We start from the raw sequence: 21,261 nt of genomic DNA on the forward strand, positions 1-21,261 counted from the left end.
AAAGCTCAAGAACTTCTACATCGACCGGATAAATATAGTCTTGAACTTGAAACACATGTAGTTCCGGGAAAAGATATACATTAGAAGGACAGCTTCGAACACTTCCTTCTTTGGTGGATTGCAGATAATGAGCATTCCACACATGTGCCACTTCGTCTTACTCATTCTGGAAAACAATATATGATATCAATATTGCACTACCACAGACAATTGATAAATCGTAAATAAATATTGTAATATAAATATTATACATATACTGTGGAACTAGTATATTGCTTTAGATAATATTAAATTTTATATTCTACAAAATGTTAAACGTTGTGTATAGAACAGGAGCTTATTTAAATACCTGAAGTAATTTCATAAAACAAAACTGAAGAAGGTTAGTGTCCAACTTGTCACTCGTCACTTGTCACTTGTCACTCGTTAAAAGACCACGGTTCTGCAAATCTTTTAATTCTTCTATCCAGGTTTGACAGCATTTTTTCATCAAAATACACCACCATGACAATCAGAACTAAAATGATTACAATATCTTTGTATTGCAAGTCAAAATGGAAGTACTGGTGAATTAAGTTGTAGATTGTCTCCTGCAAAACAATATTATGAATTAAAGTATTAAAGAATAAAGATAGCTAGCCCGCGACTCATTAAGACAATTAAAAGTTGCAAGGACATCCAACTTTACATATGCACATAACGGTGTATACATAAATATTTATTACTCTGGTCGAATTTTCTCTCTAATTGCTTTAATTAATATACTTACTTTATGTCCAATTCTAGTGCCTTTACTAGCTGCTGATTGATATGAGGAATATGAGAGATGTATGTATTCATCAAAACGTAATAACGAATTTCAAATCCGTTTGATCAGATTTTTCAAACCTAGAAAACGAATTACAATCCGAGAAAACCGATTGTTTAAATCGAGGGAACGAATTGATAATCTATGGGAACGAGTTAGTAATTCGTGATAACGGATTTTTCAATCCGACAGAACGAGTTGATAATCTGTGGGAACGAGTTAGTAATTCGTGATAACGGATTCTCAATCCGACAGAACGAGTTGATAATTTGATAGGTCCTAAATGGGCTTCCGTAGGATAACTGTACCTGGACTGCTATAATCAACCCAAATAAGTACAATGCAAATTTGCAAGATATCCCTAAATTACAATTATTTGATGAAAGCGCATTAAAGTAAACCCCTTTAAAACCACAATTACACTTTATTCAACTTTTATGAAGGAAAAGTGACGATCTAGAGGTAATTGCCTTGATGACATTTAATTGACGAGAGAACAACAACACATTCTTATACTTTTGTACAAATATGCATATCTCAGTCTCTCTGTAAACTATAAATGAACGCATACTTGGAAACGTGGAAAATAAAAAAAAACCAGGAAATTTACCATCATGTGATTTTTTATGAATTTCTTCCGCTGGGGACAATTTATTAGTCATAATATAACAGAGAATTCACACTGTGTTAAATGGCAACATTTTTTATTATACTTGTTCTTGTTTTCTGTGGAATATATTGTAAAGAAGATTTAAGTTCTATTGAGCCAGAGTGTTTTTACCCTCAAAGGTAGTTTACATTTGTAAGGTTAATTCATTTCTTATTTTTTTATAAAAATACGATCGGCTATTTAAATTTTTAAAAAACATTTTGAATTGAAAACAGATTTCGTATTGTATTGTTTTTTCTTAAAGAACAGGAAAACAATGTTGTGCCGACTATAGAACAATCGGAGGAAAATGTCATGGTAGGTTACCATTCATGTCTTTTTTCTAGCGTGTATCGTGTTATATAGACTAGAAGATTATTACCAAATAAGAAACTCACTCTTTTTTTCCAGCAATTTTGACTTTCACATGACACAGATATGGTACATGTATTATAAAAGCATATTCATATGGATTACTCTTATAGATTACTATTATAGTTATGTATTTTCTTTGTATTGATTCATCATACACTGTTTCATTGTAGTTCTATGATTATGATTACATTGTGCTTTTACATAATGCATGTTATATAAGTTTAAAGTGGGCAATACGAGAATGATCTGTCGATATTTATAACAGATATGCATATCGAAGAGTGTTTATCTTTTAAAGTTAACCCTTATCTTATAAAATGTTTTTGGTGGTTTTTCTTTATTAGTGTGTGTTGGTTCCTTTGGTTTTGAATGTCTTAAACCGTGTCCTGGTGGATACTATGGAAAACAATGCTCAGAGGAATGTCAGTGTGACATTTGCAACGCCACAACCGGAGAATGCTCAAACGAGACAACTACAACAGGTTATATCTGAAACAAAAGTTGATCTTTTAATACTTAAAATTATTCGCACACCTCTACTGCTTTGAAGTTAGGTAATCCCCATTTATTTCCAAAATTACCAATGAGTTATAGCATAAATATCCGGCATAATTGATTGTTTACTATTCAAGTTTAATATAAAATATAAATTATGAATAAAAATTCAATTTCTAATAATTAATATATGTACTGGGTGTTAAAAAGGTTCAATACTGATTAAATGCTTTTATCGTTTTTCGCACGAATTGATTTTAGTAAACAGAGATTTTTCATCGAATGAAAAAAGCCGGTCTGTCATATGGATATCAGTTTTACTTGGAGTATTTGCAAGCGTGGGATCTGTAGCTGCTGTTCTGTTTTCAATTTATGTGAAAGAAAGGTATTTAAGTATTTTCCGACTTAAGAAATGCTATTAAAATATTAATACAATAATGTACAAAGATATAATGATTTTTTTTTATTTTCAAATAACAATTGGGCTTGTGAAAAGTCACCCATAAATATAATAAAACAGCCATCATGATGTCTTTTTTATGACAGGACCTTTTTTAAGTAACGTTTTTTTTTCAATATATGTTTAAACAAAGATAACTACGAATTTATCTTTGTTTTCTAGAAAGAAAAATGCGGGAAATGATGTTCGACAGCTTGGTAATTCATTTCAGCTCTTGAATAATTAGAAAAAAACTGGTTTAAATGTGTGGTTTTCTTAGCTCACCTGAGCTGAAAGCTCAAGTGAGCTATTCTGATCACATTTTGTCCGTCGTCCGTCTGTCCGTCTGTAAACTTTTTACATTTTGAACTTCTTCTTTAAAACTGCTTGGCCAATTTCAACCAAATTTGGCACAAAGCATTCTTATGGAAAGGCAAATATAAATTGCATAAATGAAAGACAGATCTTCATTCAAAGCGGAGAAATCATCGAAACTGTAGAAAAAGGGGGTGCATTTTTAAAAATCTTCTCAAGACCTACTGAGTCAAATTCAATGTAATTTAGCATAAGTAATCCTTATGGAAAGGAAAATATAAATTGCAAAAATTATGGGCTAATTCTGTTTCCAATCTGAGTTATTACGAAATTAATAAGAAAGAAAAGCATGTTTCAAGGCAGGGCAAAACAAAAGATTGACAGTTATTAATCTGCCAATCTCATTAAAATTTCAAGATATGTACAGACCAGTATATTTGTATTCGCTGTAAATATTGCCGCAAAATAATGCGTAATTGGAATTGACGATTGCCGATCTGCCCCGGCTTTTATTTTGCCCCGGCCCGGGTTTGCTTACCCATTTTACCATGACTCGTATTCCATAATTCTAAAACGAGGTTCTTTGTTTAAAGCAGCCATGACACTATATGATAAACGGATCGATCTGACAATGATGAATTTGTTTGTTGTGCAGCAGTTCGTGTACAAAGGGAATCTTTGAAGCATGCAAAATACATTGGTGCCGATTTTTTGAAGTAAATAATGCGTTGACAGTTTTCACATATGACGGTGGTGTTAGCTTGTTGTGATTTTCGTTTCGTTTTCATTTGTGCTTTGCGTTAACCTGTCGCTTGTATTTCCTGATTTTTTACGTATCAAATCAAACAGAGACTTCGGTAAATCAAACTGTTTACTGTTTACCTGTGCAAATTAAGCAGCATCTGATGTATTAAGAAAGAACTAAAATGCAATTTATTCAGGCTATCGGTAATTCGGTATCATCTTTTGCGTAATGGTAGAATAATGCAATATGTTTTGTTGAGATGCTCGGCATTATCTCGAGTTTATTCAGTTTAAATAGAGTTTAATATCGCTGAAGGAAATATGTAGGTACAATGTGTATACATATATATATTTCATTTTGAAAAATAAATTGTGTTCTTTATTTGTTTTAGTGCATGTTTCTTGTGTTTAATTGTTTACAATTTCTATTTACTTACCATATTTGAGTGTTAAGCTTCGAATTATAGCAAAAGATACAGAGATTTGCTCACAAATCTATGTTTGTACACAGATCTGAGGCCATTCATTTTTTTCCATTTTAAATGCCGAATAGGAAATACCAAGTTAAAAAATCTTAAGCTGAATGTAATAAACTCATGTGAACAAAATATGACTCGAACCTAGCACAATTTTTAGCTCTGTATCTTGCTTATAATCCTACGATTGACGCTGAAATTTTGGTTGATCATTAGAATCTATATGAATTAGAGTATGTTATATACTTGTACACAAAAAAATTAAAGAATTATATGCTGTATATAACTACTCTCTGGGGCCCCCTCTTTATACAATGAATACTGTGAAATGTGAGTAAATAAAAACGACATCGTTAAAACAGTTTCCATAGTTCTGACACATTTCTGTTGCGGGGATAAAAGAATTATCGCTATTCCTAAGAAAATATTACAGCGGAAAATTATCCTGGTTTGTAGCCATTTGTTATTTTTGAATAAAAATGAAAATTATGGGTGGTCCATAGTAAATTAGAGTGAGTGCCTGTCAATACGGTAACATTGAATTTTATAGCTCTTTAACATGTCACGTGACAACATTTTTCATTTCAGTGTATTCATCAATCAAGTGTGAGTTAAGTTAAAAAAGTCACGAGTTTACGCGAGGTAAACAACAGTCATTTAATTATAATGGAGAAGACAAATTAAATTGTTGAATATTTTTAATTTGAGAAATTGAGCGCATTGAGGTGCAATTTTCTTCTTCACATATATACATGTAGGATTTTTTTGATAAAATACAATAACTATTACAGTGAATATTTAAAAAAAATACAATAACTAGTAAGTAGTTGAAGAAGAAAATGTACCTATATGCTCTCAAATATTTTGATCGCTTTATTAAGTGGGGGAGGGGGCAGAACGAAAATACAGGAAATTAGAAGTTATAGAACAGTGTACCCCAACCAAATATTTAGTTTTATATCTTGCGTAGGATTTTCTTATTATGTGTAAAAACAGTATTTCATGAAGGTACAATGTCAAAGATTACGTGTATGCTAAAATAAGTGTAAAATTTGAATACTTTACAATATATATTTTTTGTTATTCTACCGAGGGCCATATGGCACAATATCTTTTGAACGCCCATTATTGCTCAGGTGAGCGATGTGGCCCCATGGGCCTCTTGTTTAGATAAAACATTGTTGACTTTGTCTTGCAGACCAAATAAGTGATGGGAATGTTGATATAGAAGATTACGATGCCATAAGATATTCCTGCATGATGCTTGAGGATGATAGTGCTTGTAACAAACAAAATAATGCTTTCGATAGGATTAGCTATGCAAAGACCCAGACAATTCCCAACATGTACAACAAGTTAAGCTTCAATAAAAGTGAACGCCCTTCAATGGATTGTGGACCTCAGGAATTGTACAACGTAGCTAACCATTCTGAAAAACATATGCAGTGTCAAACGAATTACGGGGAATATGTTACTGTTGCAACAGATAAAGCTACATCCTGTACGATCAGCATGAAAAATAACACAAAAGAAAATGAACATTGTCAAACTGTGGACAACACGTATGATGATGTTCTCAATAAGTCTACGAAGAACACCGCTGAATCGCGAAAAACAAATTATGCAGAATTGCCTCACAGGGGGAAAAATCGACGGAAGAAACCAGAATTAAAACCAAAACCGGAGAGCATGACGGCCCTGCCAGTAAATCCGGATTCGACCATTGAAAATAGGCCTTATAGTCTTGCAAATCATTGATCAAGCTAAAAATACAAGGCTTAAATTTCAACTCCAAAAAATGTTGTTTCATTTGTCCATGTTTTGTTGGTGTTTTAAATCCTTTTATTTCTATCATCAAAATGGATGAACATTGCTTTCAAAATACCAAGTATGATTTCATTTTAATTAAATCATTGTAGTTTATATTCAAACATTTTAGTTAGAATGCAATCAAAGAACCATGAACATCATATATGACAACATTTCTTATAATCTCTTCTATAAATATAATGGTCTATGACTGTTACAGAATTTGTTGGTTTTTTTTTTAGCCAGACCGATCAGTGCTTGCAATTTTTTTTTTCTCATTTGCAAAATGCACTTATCGTGAAAACTTATTTAATTTAATTTTATAAAGGTCATTGAAGCACTAGGAAGTTATCTATTAATCGCTCATAAAATTGTTCTCTTATTGTCGGAAATGGGAAGGAAAGGATGGTAAGATAGACGCTAATCGCCCAAATAATGAAATTGTACTGCTCTTTTTATATCAAACTAATATATATATATATATATATATATATATATATATATATATATATATATATATATATATATATATTTATATATATATATATATTTACGATTGGGAAAATATTGTGAAATTGTTCAGGGTAAATTGCTTTTTTCTGTTAAAGATGAATAAAACATCTTAATATTTTGCAAAATACGCAATACGTATTCTTTTGTCTCGATTGTCCTTTGGAATTCAATACTTGAATACTCGACCCAAAGATAATAAACTATATCATTCATTACAAATTAGAACAAAGAGAATCGATGAAACCTATCAAATGCCTTATGTGGATGGCATTCATGATATGTTGGTCTTCTTTCAGTTTACGACGCTATCCTTATTTTCTTTGTATTTTTTTCATTATATGGAGAAACTTTTTTTTTCAAAAGATAAAACGCAATTATTGGGCAATTATTGGCTATGCCATGCAACAGAATAAGTAAAAGAAAATGCTATTAGATTTAGAATTTATGTTGTAAATTATATTTTGAAGTAACAGAGCCTTATTTTTTTTGCGTAACAATTTTCGAAATACTCTTCTGAAAACATGGAATTCTGCTTTAAAATCCAAGTTATAATAGTCTTGCACTTTAACATATGTCAGAAATGTAATTTTCATTATGCTCCTCAAAAATCCTCACCAGGTTTACGATGGTATGGGACACCTCCATATTATGACGTACTTCCTATCTTAACACACGAACACATCACTTTAATGAAATATTTAATTCGTTCCCTTTCCAAAGTGTTACCCAACAACGTAGCGCGATGGGTTCGAGTGTTTCCTATGAACCTGTTGGTCAAGAGTTTGAGTCCCGCTAGGCTATAACAATTTTTACCATTCCAAAAATGTTTAAAACGTATTGTTTGATTAATTGCAAATACGGTAAAACTTATTCTAAAATTCTAAACGGATAAAGTATTTTGATTATAATGTAATTAATTGATATAAACAAGCGACTAATATATACCATCTTAAATTCTAAACTTTCATAACAATACTACTTTTTTAAAGCATAGTGATAGTTTTAGGGGTTATCTTATACTACAAGATGTCGTGTCATTTATTCAGATAAGACAATATAAAAATATGCCTGTGTCATGACTTGTTGTTTTTAGATTAACTAAGCAAGTGAATTGTAACTAAAATACCCAAAAAGTAACATCACTTAATATGTAGCAAAAGTGATTATTCAATATAATTAGTAAAGCGTGCATACTAGTGCTTTCAGCAGAACGCCCCTAATTAAAACTAAGTTGTTCAATAGTCATCTGTGTTTAATTGACGTATAGATTTCATTTATCATTTTTCCCTGTAAACAATTGCCAACATTTGGATTTCTATATTTCCCCGAACGTGTTCTACCCATAGGTCTGTGATTGTTGTAAATAGATGAAGTCTTGTGATAAGCATGTGTAAACCCTCGAAATTATTAACATTAATCGAAACTCTTAACGTTCTTCCTCTGATTTCCTGCTTAGCCATGTACTTTATATTCCAGCTATATTGTCCGACATGAATTTAAAATAGAAATGAATAACTTCCCTCTCTCTTGCAAGTTTAGCATTTCATTTTTATTTTCTGTTGTATATCAAACGTTTCAGATAATTATGTGAGTTACACTTGAATTTGTCATATCCTTGTTTAATGGTTTACCCAGCAATCCTATATAGCGTGCATTTTCCCGATGCAATCCCGTACTAAAACAAATGTGTGTTACACCCCATGTGCTTATTTTGATTTCCTAGTTCAAATTGTATGTTTGCAAGCAGAGCAAGGTTGTACAATACTTTATTAGTCCCCTACCGGTTTTCACCGGAGGGGACTATAGCTTTCCTCTGCGTCCGTCCGTCCGTCCGTCCGTCTGTCTGTCCGTCCGTCCGTTTGTCCGTCCGTCTGTCTGTCCCACTTCAGTTTTCCACACTTTTTTTCTTTATGCGTTTGAGGAATAATATGAAATTTGCTGAGCAGCTTCAAAATGTCAAACTACAGATCAAATTTACACTTTTGTAGCGTTTGGTTGACATATTTTTGAGAAAATTAATTTTTTTTATTCAAATTTTTTAATGTTCGGGTTCGATATTCTGCATAACAGTGCATTGCTTTCACAATTTCCACAAACCGGTAGGGAACGTGTATTGCTTATGCAATACTCTCAGAATGCTTGTTTTCTATTGTAAAGCTTAAATGAAATAGCATTTCAAAGAAATGTATGGTAAAGATAGTACGAAAAATCTGAATTTGAAAATCGTCTCTTTCGTGTGTTTGAATGACGTGTATCTTTATTTCAAGTTACGTTGCCTAAAAGTTTAAAATTTAGACTTTTCTTTGAAATAACAGAGTTCTTAACGTAGTATCTAAGTAAGGAAAAAATGAGCCTCAAAATTCTTCCCACGTATAAAGTGTGAAAGTCGGATTCTCTAAGACAGCGCAGGTAATGGAAGTCTGCAAAATCAATATTTCACATAAAAAAGATAACAGAGTGCATGTTGAACGTTTCAATATTTGAAGTTGTAAAAATGGGTGTTTTAAAAATGAGACTGTTTTCTTTTCATCAAAAAGACTGCTTATGAATTCATGAACAGCGGCTATGGATTATGAACAACAGCGAAAATCTCAAATCTTCTTATAATTTAAAAAGGTCATGTATATGGGATTCATGCTTTAAACTGATGGAATAGTTTTGTTTAGTCAAAAAAGCTTTATCGAAAGCTTTACAATTGACAAAAGCGTTTTCATCAACTAATGGCGCCTGGATACAGACATGGGTCCCACACCCGACTACATTCGAAAATACAAGACAAGAGGTCGCTGGGCCACATATCGCTCACCTGAACAATAGTTCTTTTATCATTTTATTTCAAAAGTGTTTATTATGTAGTGAACTCTTAAAAAAAATTGTAAAACTCTCATATATTTCAGGATGTTGTCATATATTAAACATAACATAAACAGGAGAAAAAATCATATCTTTGGCATGCATATGTTTGTATACATAAGTATTTAACACATCAAATGAGACTGAATTTAAGGTAGGTCCCTACTCAGGATTTTTGTGGCTAAAGTAAGGTTTTTTTTTCATTAATCAAGTAGAATAATACCTTACGTTATTAAAAAGCCCCAAAATACATGTCTTAATTATTTACTTTTATCACTAGAGTCTCCAGAAGATGCATAACCCCTTCTTCGATCACATGATTTCAACCAAAATCATTATTTGGCTCATATTAAAAAATATCAAAGCAAAACAAAATTCAAATGTTTTATTTAATCATTAATAATGTATAAAAGTAATAACAAGTGTGTTAATCATTATTTGATTGATAAAAATAGAATTTTTAAATGAAATGTTACAAAAATGCTATTTCAAAATTTTTACATAATTTCACATTTTTTAACTTATCTTAAATAATTTATGGTTAAACACCATTTTTTAAACTTTAAAATATTAGATTTATGTCTACTGCAACTAAAAAGCAAAAAAAAAAATATAGGACTTCACATGCTTCTTTTTTTTTTCTACGACCTTTAGAACACATATACCCCCTTATCAAATGCAGCTAAAAAAGTGTCACGAACACAATTTAAAAATACATCAGAAAACAGAATTTTATTTCTTTGCTTTGATAAACCCTAAAATTCTTCTTTCAAAACTACATATATTGAGTACAAATTAATTTTTTGAATAAACAGTACCTTTCCTCTGCATATATAAAACACAAACGTACTACAATCTCAGTACAAAAATTTACGATTTCCAACTATTGGACTCAATAAGATTTTTTAAACTTTAAAATATTAGATTTATGTCTACTGCAACTAAAAAGCAAAAAAAAAAATATAGGACTTCACATGCTTCTTTTTTTTCTACGACCTTTAGAACACATATACCCCCTTATCAAATGCAGCTAAAAAAGTGTCACGAACACAATTTAAAAATACATCAGAAAACAGCAATTTATTTCTTTGCTTTGATAAACCCTAAAATTCTTCTACATGTATTGAGTACAAATTAATTTTTTGAATAAACAGTACCTTTCCTCTGCATATATAAACACAAACGTACTACAATCTCAGTACAAAAATTCACGATTTCCAACTATTGGACTCAATAAGATCAAAACATCTATATACTTGTAGACATTATTTACACTTGACTGCTTCTATCAAATTCGGAATTATCAATTTAACATTAAAAATTAGGGCAAAAAACGATAAATCCGAAAAAAATATCGTTTTCGATTTTAAAGCTTATTATATCTGCTAAATTGATGACGCGTCTGAGTAGGGATCCACCTTAAGCTCTAAAATACCCATTTGCAGTAAAAGAAAATTCCCATTTTACTGAAAAAATTGAAAATATTCATTAAATAATGGAAAGATTATATTGGCCTCTGTTTTGTATACCAATCATTAAAAGATTCTTTATCGATTCATTAAATAAAATATTGCAGGTGTGATGAGGACATAATATATGTTAGAATTTGCATTCTCATCTGTCTTAAAGACTGAACTCAAAAAACATGGAAAGTCTACATTACTATAGTTGATATTGTCTATCAATGATTCCTATTTTTCTTTCCATAACCTTTATTATCTTTTGTTCCTTTATCTTTCCTAACTTTCTGTTTGTGAATCAAAACTTCGTAAGAACTAAAATCCACACGTTTTGAAGTTGTTTGAATTTATGATCTTTGATCTCGATCACTTGGATCCCGATATGTTAGTAATTGATGTCGGGATCAAAATTCCCAAAAAAAACAAAAAACTAGTCGATAAACACACTTCCAGATAATTTAACTATGATAAACTTATCATGGAAATTTCTTTATTAATTTTTGAATGCTTCTTTTAATGAAAAATGATTATGACAGTTAACTTAATCTACACTATCTTAGGACAATTGCATAATAATCTCATAAACTGTAGCATTGTAATTCTTGAGAAGAAGAGTTTAAAAACATTTTCCCATTATATAAGTCTATGTTAAATTTTGAACATCTTTTGAGGCCGTAGTATTAGTCTGGGGGTCACGGTTTTCACAATTTAGAATCTACACTATCTATGGGTACTTGTATTTTAATCTCACTAATTGTAGCATTGTAGTCCTTGAGAATATATTTTTAAAAAACTTTTTCCCTATATATTTCTATGTTAATTTCGTGTTATTTTCGTCTTTCAGTTAATAAACTTTGAACCCTCTAAGGACCCCAGTATTGACCCGGTGATAACAATATTTTGCAATTTAGAATCTTCACTATCAAGCTTTGGTGTAAATATTGGCCTAATTGGTGCAGTGGTTCTTGAGAAGATTTTTTAAGACACCCACCCAATTTTCACAGTCTCGCAATTATCTCCCTTTTAAAAAGGGTTGTGCCCTTTATCTTAAGAACTAAGAATCCCCTTCCCATAAGGATGTTTTGTACAAAGTTTGGTTAAATTTGGCCCAGTGGTTCTAGAGAAGAAGTCAAAAATGTGAAAAGTTAACAGACGGACGGACAACGGACAACAGGCGATCAGGAAAGCTCACTTGAACCTTCGGTTCAGGTGAGCTAATAAAACCCGTCTTGATTGAAGATCTTTGAGTGATGGAATAAGATATGTCAGCCCTAACAGCCAGAGCATCGGTAACTCTTTGAACTATAGTTGATATAGTACGTTAAAACCCTATTGTACAGTCGTACATACAATAGCCTATATGAACACCATGCGCGGATTCAGGGATCTGCGCATGAAAAATGTCTACGTTATTATGATTAATAATTAGCTATATATGTTAAAAACAATTAAAATAATCTAATTCAATACCTTATGCATTGCAAAAAAAAAAAATACCACTGCCATGAAAACGCTGTGCAATGAGCAATTAAATTCAAACTGTCAGTGTTCTGTTGCTCTTAATTAGGTTTTTAGAAATTATCTTTTAAAAGTGTAGATAGATATTGTAAATCATATTTCCAAATTCGTATCTTCTCCGTAATTCACTGTCCGTCCACTCGCCCTTTAAAACTAATCAGTTAATTCAAGCAAGAAGTGGAAAGTTGTATCGGAAGATTTGACAAAACAGCATCAGCTTTAACAACAAATATTTTAAAAATAGTGAACAAATTTGAAGATACCGAAATAACATTTGAAGAAAAATTGGGAAGATTGGTTGTAACAGAACTTTGGAAATGGTGTGTGATACTAGTATTTCAGACAACGTCAAACTAAATTAATTTTAGAAAAACGGTGAATCCATACCACATTAAAAATAAATCTAAGGATATATTAATAACACACGGAAGATATTTGTTATTTTTCACTATAGCGTTAACTTTTGATATATTCGACAGAGGGACGGAAAAGTACGGAAGCCCATTTTGGACCCATCAAAAAATATTTTTGAATTTGATATAACGAATTCTTGAATTTTTTAAAACGAATTTAAATCTTTATAACGAATTGTTGAATCCGTTATAACGAATTAAATTTGTTATAACAAATTTTAGGAATTCGTTATAACGAATTTAATCTGTTATAACAAATTGGCTGAATTCGTTATTTCAAATTTTGAAATCTGTTTTAACAAATTGAATTTGAAATAACGAATTCTTGAATTCGTTATTTCAAAGTTTTAATTCGTTATTTCAAAGTTTTAATTCGTTATTTCGGTTTTTTAAAAACGGTTATAATATATTTTCATCCAATTTGTGGTAACAAATTTCATGTTTTGGGGAACAAATTAAACGGGGCGGACTTCATTCGTCCAATATCGGCGTTCGACAAAATGTGCCGATCAAATGATCAATTAAACGGCGAAATGGTAAATGCTGTGAACTAGCGTAAAAATAAAAGTGGAGGAACATATTGTCACACCTGTTGCTGTAACCATGGTAACAGATGTAACAATTCCTAAAGACACCTTACTTTATCGACTTTGCTAGAATTCCTACATAGATAGAAATAAAATATTTAGGAACTGCTATATATTTTCACCAAAAATACCATGCAGGATATACAGATTTGTTTTGACGGGTGTCTGCGTCAAATTCCCAAAAATTGTTTAGTTACGCTTTTAATCAATGAGATGCTGATTTATTAAAGGGTACCTGCGGCCCAGCCAATGTTGAACTTCTGTCATAGAATTTATTTACCAGAATTAAATGCAAAAACCACATCGAAATCGACGCAATAATAATGGAGTTACGCCTCTTGAACGTACCGATTTTTTACCTGCTTTTAAAAATCTAATCAAGAGAAAATGAAATTAGGCGATAACGAGGCTTTAGTGACGTCACGAGGTCAACACGAGGGAAATTTCCTTACAAAGCTATACAAAATAAATTCGAATTTACCGCAAAAAATGATTGATATAGGTCTGACGTTTTGACGTAACTCGTTATTTTAAGTATCGTAGATTTAGAAAGTTGTATCCGTAATCATTTTGTTACAGTCAGTTTTCTTTTTAAACGATTTTAAAATTTGCTATTCTAATCGCCTTTTATTGATGAATACGATATCTTTAAACGCTTGCATGGGCAGATTTATGTTCATTATTCATATTTCTTTTGGTCAGTGCGTGTTCAAATCCAATAAAGCTTAAGGTACTTCATTACACCCAGACTTATACTTTTTCAGACACTACGTCACAAGATGGCGATTTAAATGTTTTGTTAAAGTGTTTATATCGTTCGATTTGGTTGTATATCGTCGTAGATCAGTGGCTTAAGTATTGGGCTTCTGAACTGCAGATCATGAGTTCGAATCTGACTGGAACTTTTGCTCACGTTTACTGAATTAAATTTTCGAAAATGTAATTTTCCACCCAAAATTGCACATTTTTGCCTATTCGACTTTAACACTTCTTATCCATCATGGTATCTATCATAATCAAGTAATATTCTGCTGATTTGAGAAAATATTTCGCGGTGTAGTGAGCCACCTTAAACGGCTTTATGATAGATTTAACATGCACGCTCCGACCGAAATTATGATCTCATAATATTCAAAGAATTATGTCTTTTTGCTTATAATTATATTATCTTCCAATGTCTACACTTCGAAACAGCATTTTAAAACCACTGGTTTTTTTCATGCAAAGCACATGTTATGTATTATTGCAGCAAATACCATTTTTCGGTTATGCTGTAGGACATGCCTATCTTGTGCGCTTATTTTTTATGAAATTATTGGGCAATAGGTTTCAAAATTGCTTTGTAATGTTCTCACAGTGAAGAACACTTGAAAAATATAAATATGATATTTTATATGACATAGCCAGGCATTATAACCAGGATGTGCGCATGCGTGAACCAACTTTCCATCGGGATTAGTAAACGTTTGGGAGGAAATTCGATAACTTCTTGTAGAAACTTCGAACTGATGATAGGTGCCCCCAAAAAACAAACTAATAAAAAACCGCGATTTTCATATCATTTAGTCATTAAAAGTAATAGGAATGTTATGTACCTGTGGTTTACACTAAAAAAAAGTTAATTGAATATTTGCGAGGACAATTAAGGCAATGTTACAGGAAAACAATAGACACGTAGCTTCAAAAAGGTGGGGGGGGGGTGCAGTTGCTCCCACCTTTCCTAGCATTCTCGGAGCATGTACAAATTGAAAGTGACTGGGAGGAAAAAAACAGTGAAATTTAAGTTTGGGATAAACTTAGCATTTCTATAGCTACCCCCACGGTGTACGATTTTCGAATTTTTGAAAAACATTATTTTTTGCATGTCAAGAATTGTTGGGCGATTCTCCCATCCCACTCCCCTCTTTTCACCTTTTTACGATGCCACCTGCCTGAATAAAATATCACAGTTTCCTTACATATAGTAGTAAAAAAGAATTGGGTTTATATATAAACCAATATTACCGTATCTCATACATTATACCTTTCACCAGGTTCTATGCTTACACCTACGCTTAGATTCAATATTAAAAAATTCAAGGTTAGGAGGAGAGGGATAATTTATTTTGGTTTCCTTTTTTTTTTCATGGGTTTTTGGGGAAGGGGTAGGGGTGGTCAGAACACCGACCCCATGTAGCCATATCCATAACCCCTCACCAAGGTCTGTGTGCCCATCACCAGGGTCTGTATATCCATCACCAGGGTCAGAGTACGTATTATCAGAGTCGGTGTACGTATTACCAGAGACTGTATACGCATAACCAGATTCAGTATACCCATCACCAGCACACCAGGGTCTCAATACTTATCCCGATGGTCGATGTGTCTTTGTGCTCATCACCAGGGTCAGTGTACGTTTCACAGGGTTTATATGCCTATCACCGGGGTTTGTATACTAGTATTTATTACAGGGTCAGAGTGCACATCACTAGCGTCTGTATAACCATATCCAGAATCATAAGTTTACCTATAACCAAGGTGAATGTACCCAATTATAAGTGTTTGTACATGTAAATGCGTAACCAGAGTCAGTATACCCATCACCTGGGTCTCAATACCTATAACAATATAGGTTTTGAGACTCTGGTAATGGGCACCAAGACCCTGGTGATGGGTCTATTTACTTGATGATGGGCACACAAAACCTGGTGATGCGTTCATTGACCCTGGTAATAGATATAGACATTCTGATTATCATAATACTGACCCAAGTTGTGGGTATACCCTGGTGATACGAACACTGACCTTGGTGATACGTACACAGCTTTCGAATTTCCTCCCAAACGTTCACTGAAAAGTTGGTACACGCATGCGCACATTCTGGTTATAGTACCTGGTTATACTAATAACTATATAAAAATAGCCTATTTTATACAATGTACATCGATGTATAGAATGGTTTTTTTTTATTCATATAACCATGCAATATAACCAGGATGTGCGCATGCGTGTACCAACTTTTCAGTAAACGTTTGGGAGAAAATTCGAAAGCTGTTTGGAGGAACTTCGAGCTGATATTTGCGAAATTTAAAAAAGTAAAGGTAAATTCGATTTTTACATTTTAAATGTTCATTAAAAGTGATAGGAATGTTGTGTACATTAGAGAGGGGGAGGGGTGTGGAGTGGAGCAGGGGCAGGGGGACGAGATTACCGCCTTCAGCACACGTTTTCTCGCAGCAAACATTTTTTTTTAAATAAACATATAAAAGGTGAATTAACAAAGAGTCCCCCCAACGTTTTTGGGACCAGGTATTAAACTGAAATGAAAGGGAGGAAATAAACGTTAAAATTGAAGTAAAGGTACACCTAACCCCCTACCCCCGCGGATTAGGATTTTTAAATGTTTTGATAGCATAAAGTACGTATCACCAGGGTCAATGTAGGTATCACCAGGATCAGTGTTCGTATCACTAAGGTCTGTATACCAATAACCTGGATCAGTATTATGATTATCAGGATGTCTATATCTATTGCAAGGGTCAGTGTACGTATCACCGGTGTCTGTGTGCCCCTCACTTGGGTCTGCATACAAATAACCTGAGTCACTGTACGTATTATAAGGGTTAGTGTACGTATCACCAGGGTCAGTGTTCGTATCACCAGGGTTTGTATACACATAACTTGGGTCGTATTATGATATATCAGGTTGTCTATATCTATTACCAGGGTCAGTGAACGTATAACCAGGGTCTGTGTGCCCATCAACAAGTCAGTAGACCCATTACCAGGGTCTTAATGCATATCACCAAGGTCAGTATACATACCACCAGGGTCTAGATGCCAATTACCAGAGTCTCAAAACCTATATTGTGATAGGTATTGAGACTCAGGTGATGGGTAAACTGACTATGGTTATGCGTATACATGTACAGACACTTATAATTGGGTACATTAACCTTGGTTATAGGTAAACTGACCCTGTTGTTGGGTATACTGAGTCTTGACATGGGTAAATAGAAGCTAGTGATGTGCACTCTGACCCAATAATAAATACTAGTATACAGACCCTGGTAATAGGCATATAAACCCTGGTGAAACATACACTGACCCTGGTGATAGGCATTGAGACCCTGGTGATGGTTACGCTGATTTCTGGCTGGGGGTAAACAGACCCTGGTAATGAGCACAAAGACACATTGACCCTCTGGATAAGTATTGAGACCCTGGTGTCCTCATGATGGGTATACTGAATCTGGCTATGTGTATACAGAACCGGATGATACGTACACCTACTCTGGTAATACGTACTCTGACACTGGTGATGGGTATACAGACCCTGGTGATTGGCACACAGATCGACCTTGGTGAGAGGTTATGGATAGAGCTACTTGGGGTCGGTGTTTTGATCACCCCTACCCCTCCCTAATAACCCCTGAAAAGAAAAGAAAAACAAAATAAATTATCCCTCTCCTCCTACCTTGGATATTTGATATTGAATCTAAGCGTAGGTGTTTGCATGAGATACAGTAATATTGGTTTATATATAAACCCAATTCTGTCTTACTGGTATATGTAAGGAAACCGTGGTATTTTGTTCAGGCAGGTGGCATCGTAAAAAAGTGAAAAGAGGGGGTGGGGTGGGAGAATCGCCAACAATTCTTGACTTGCAAAAAAAAAAAGTTTTTCAAAAATTCGAATATCGAAAACCGTGGGGGTAGCTATAGAAACGATAAGTTTACCTCAAACTTAAATTTCACTGTTTATTTCATCCAAGTGACATGCTCCGAAAATGCTATGAAAGGGGGGGGGGGCAACTGCATTTCTCTCGTGTTGATCTTGTGACGTCACTGAAGCCTCGTTATCGCCTAATTTCATTTTCTCTTGATTAGATTTCTAAAAGAAGGTAAAAATAGGCGTAACTTCATAATTTTTGCATCGATTTCGATGCTGTTTTTGCATTAAGTTCTATCAAATAAATTCTATGACAAAACTTCGACATTGGCGGGGCCGCAGGTACCCTTTAATAAATCAGCATGCTTTTGCCCAGAAACCCGTCGAAACAAATCTGTATATCCTGCATGGTATTTTTGGTGAAAATGCGTCGCTACATATATAGCAGTTCTTAAATATTTTTTTCTATATATGAGGAAAGCCGGTAAAGTTCGGTGTCTTTTGGAATTGTTACATCTGGACACTGGGTTTTGTTTGTAGGGCCAAACTCCTCACCTTTTCTTTCACGTTTTCTACTTCTATGTTATCTATGGTCTGGCTTTTTTTCCAGCTGTAGCATTTTTTGTTTTTTTTCTTTGGAGGCTCTTGTTGTTTCGCTCTCCTATAATTATAACACGTGAAACACTTATTTTTTTTTAATCATTATTGATATTTCCTTCTTGTATGATTTCATAACGCATCAAAAGTAAATCAATATTCATTAATTCTTATCGTCATTTACATTTAATAAATCTATTGCACTTGTAATGAATACCTGATCTTCAATTGTCTCCAGATTTTGACCATCTGGTTGGCCAAACTCGTTGGCGTGAATAATTGCCAAATGCAGCAAGCATTTAAGGTTTTCATCTGTGTTCTCCCTCCCCGCCATCTCCAAGCAGTCTTTTTCCGACTCCCCCGTCAGATCTCGAAAGGCGGACACCACCTGGCTTCTCTCCATTTCCTCCAGCGGCGTGTTGATTTTAAATCTTGCCAACTGGGGTACTGGCTGGTCCATTCCTCGCAGCTTTTTGATGACGGGGAGCAAATTCTTCTTCCCCCGCAGAGTGTGTCTCCTCTTCAATATAGTTGGAGGAGGAATCTGATAATAAACAGATTTTTGATATTTACTTGTCAATTAATCAAACGGTTTTACAGACTTCACCCAGCGTTATACCGCTTTAAGTAAAACATGAAATACATGGACTTAGATGATATGAAGCATCTCAGTGGTTATCGCTTAACCTTAGCGACAGAAATACCTCAGCGGCCGAACAAACTTATAGTACTAATCGACCTTTTAAACTTCAGCTGCAAAAATTAATATAATCAACGGCGTTTAAAATATCTTGTAAGTTCTGTCTTCAGCGGCAAAAACAAACTATAAGCCCTATACAACTTCACCAACAGAAAAATTCATATACTTACAGCCCTAAGCGGCTTTTAAATTTCCGTGCATTAACTCTTAGTTCTGTTCTCAGCGACAGAAAGAATTTATGGCCCTCATCGGCTTTCAAAAAATTTCATGCATTAACTTAAAGCTCTGTCCTCAGCAACAGAAAGAAATTATATAGCCCTCATCGACTTTTAAAAATTTCCCATGCATTAACTCTAAGTTCTGTCCTCAGCGACAGAAAGAACTTATGGCCCTCATCGGCTTTTTAAAAAATTCATTCATGAACTTAAAGCTCTGTCCTCAGCGACAGAAAAGCCCTCAGCGACTTTTAAATTTCAGTGCATTAACTCTAAGTTCTGTCCTCAGCGACAGAAAGAACTTATGGCCCTCATCGGCTTCTTTTTTTTTTTTTTAAATCTCATGCATTAACTTTAAGCTCTGTCCTCAGCGACAGAAAAGCCCTCATGATCAGCGGCTTTTTCAAAATAAAATAGAGTTTCTTATTACCTCTCCTTTAATGAATTGGCGCAGCGGTAATTCTCGTCTTCAGTGCACACTGGACAAGTACGTGTTGTATATCGCTCTGCAAATCGTCAAGTGATGGTGCTTCTTGTTATCAGCTATTCTCAGTGGGGATCTGAAGCCCATTTAGGACCTATCAAAAAATATTTTTGAATTTGATATAACGAATTCTTGAATTTGTTAAAACGAATTTAAATCGTTATAACGAATTGTTGAATCCGTTATAACGAATTAAATTTGTTATAACAAATTTTAGGAATTTGTTATAACGAATTTTATCTGTTATAACAAATTCGCTGAATTCGTTATTTCAAATTTTTAAATCTGTTTTAACAAATTAAATTTGAAATAACGAATTCTTGAATTCGTTATTTCAAAGTTTGAATTAGTAATTTTGGTTTTTTAAACTCGGTTATAACACATTTTCACCCAATTTGTAATAACAAATTTCATGTTTTCGGGAACAAATTAAACGGGGCGGACTTCATTTGTCCCATATCGGCGTACGACGAAGGCGAAATGGTAAATGAAGTAAACTGGCGTAAGAACAAAAGTGTAGGAACATATTGTCACAGCTGTTGATGTAACCATGGTAACAGATGTAACAATTCCAAAAGACACCTGACTAAATCGGCTTTCCAAAATTCCAAAAAATTGTTTAGTCAATGCTATTAATTATTGAGCATGCTGATTTATAAAAGGGTACATGAAGCCCAGCCAATGTCGAACTTATGTCATAAAATTTATTTACCAGAATTTAATGCAAAAACCGCATCGAAATCGATGCAAAAAAAAAATGGAGTTACGCTTCTTCAAAGTGCCTATTTTTAACTCTTTTAGAAATCTAATCAAGAGAAAATGAAATTAGGCGATTACAAGGCTTCAGTGACGTCACGAGGTCAACACTAGGGAAATTTCCTTACAAAGCTATACAAAATATATTCAATTTTACAGCAAAAATGATTGATATAGGTCTGATATTTTGACGTATCTAGTTATTTTAAGTATTGTAAATTAAGAAAGTTTATTCGTAATTATTTGTTACAGTCAGATTTTCTTTTAAACGATTTTAAAATTTGCTATTCTAATCGCTTTTTACCGATGAATAGGATATCTTTAAACGCTTGCATGGGCAGATTTATGTTCAGTATTCATATTTATTTTGGTCGGAGCGTGTTCAAATCCAATAAAGCTTGAAGG

At 33.4% G+C, this 21,261-nt stretch overlaps 1 protein-coding gene across 1 annotated transcript; it reads left to right on the forward strand.

The window, feature by feature from the left end:
* Positions 1-1,484: 1,484 nt before the first annotated feature.
* On the forward strand, positions 1,485-6,237 carry LOC128186892 (uncharacterized). The gene is made up of 6 exons (XM_052856852.1): positions 1,485-1,597; positions 1,723-1,775; positions 2,177-2,314; positions 2,589-2,712; positions 2,950-2,984; positions 5,500-6,237. The coding sequence occupies exons 1-6, from the start codon at positions 1,500-1,502 to the stop codon at positions 6,057-6,059; spliced, it is 1,008 nt and encodes a 335-aa protein (XP_052712812.1). The 5' UTR covers positions 1,485-1,499; the 3' UTR covers positions 6,060-6,237.
* Positions 6,238-21,261: the final 15,024 nt, after the last annotated feature.

Source organism: Crassostrea angulata, chromosome 6 (assembly GCF_025612915.1).
Source record: "Crassostrea angulata isolate pt1a10 chromosome 6, ASM2561291v2, whole genome shotgun sequence".
Taxonomy (NCBI): domain Eukaryota; kingdom Metazoa; phylum Mollusca; class Bivalvia; order Ostreida; family Ostreidae; genus Magallana; species Magallana angulata.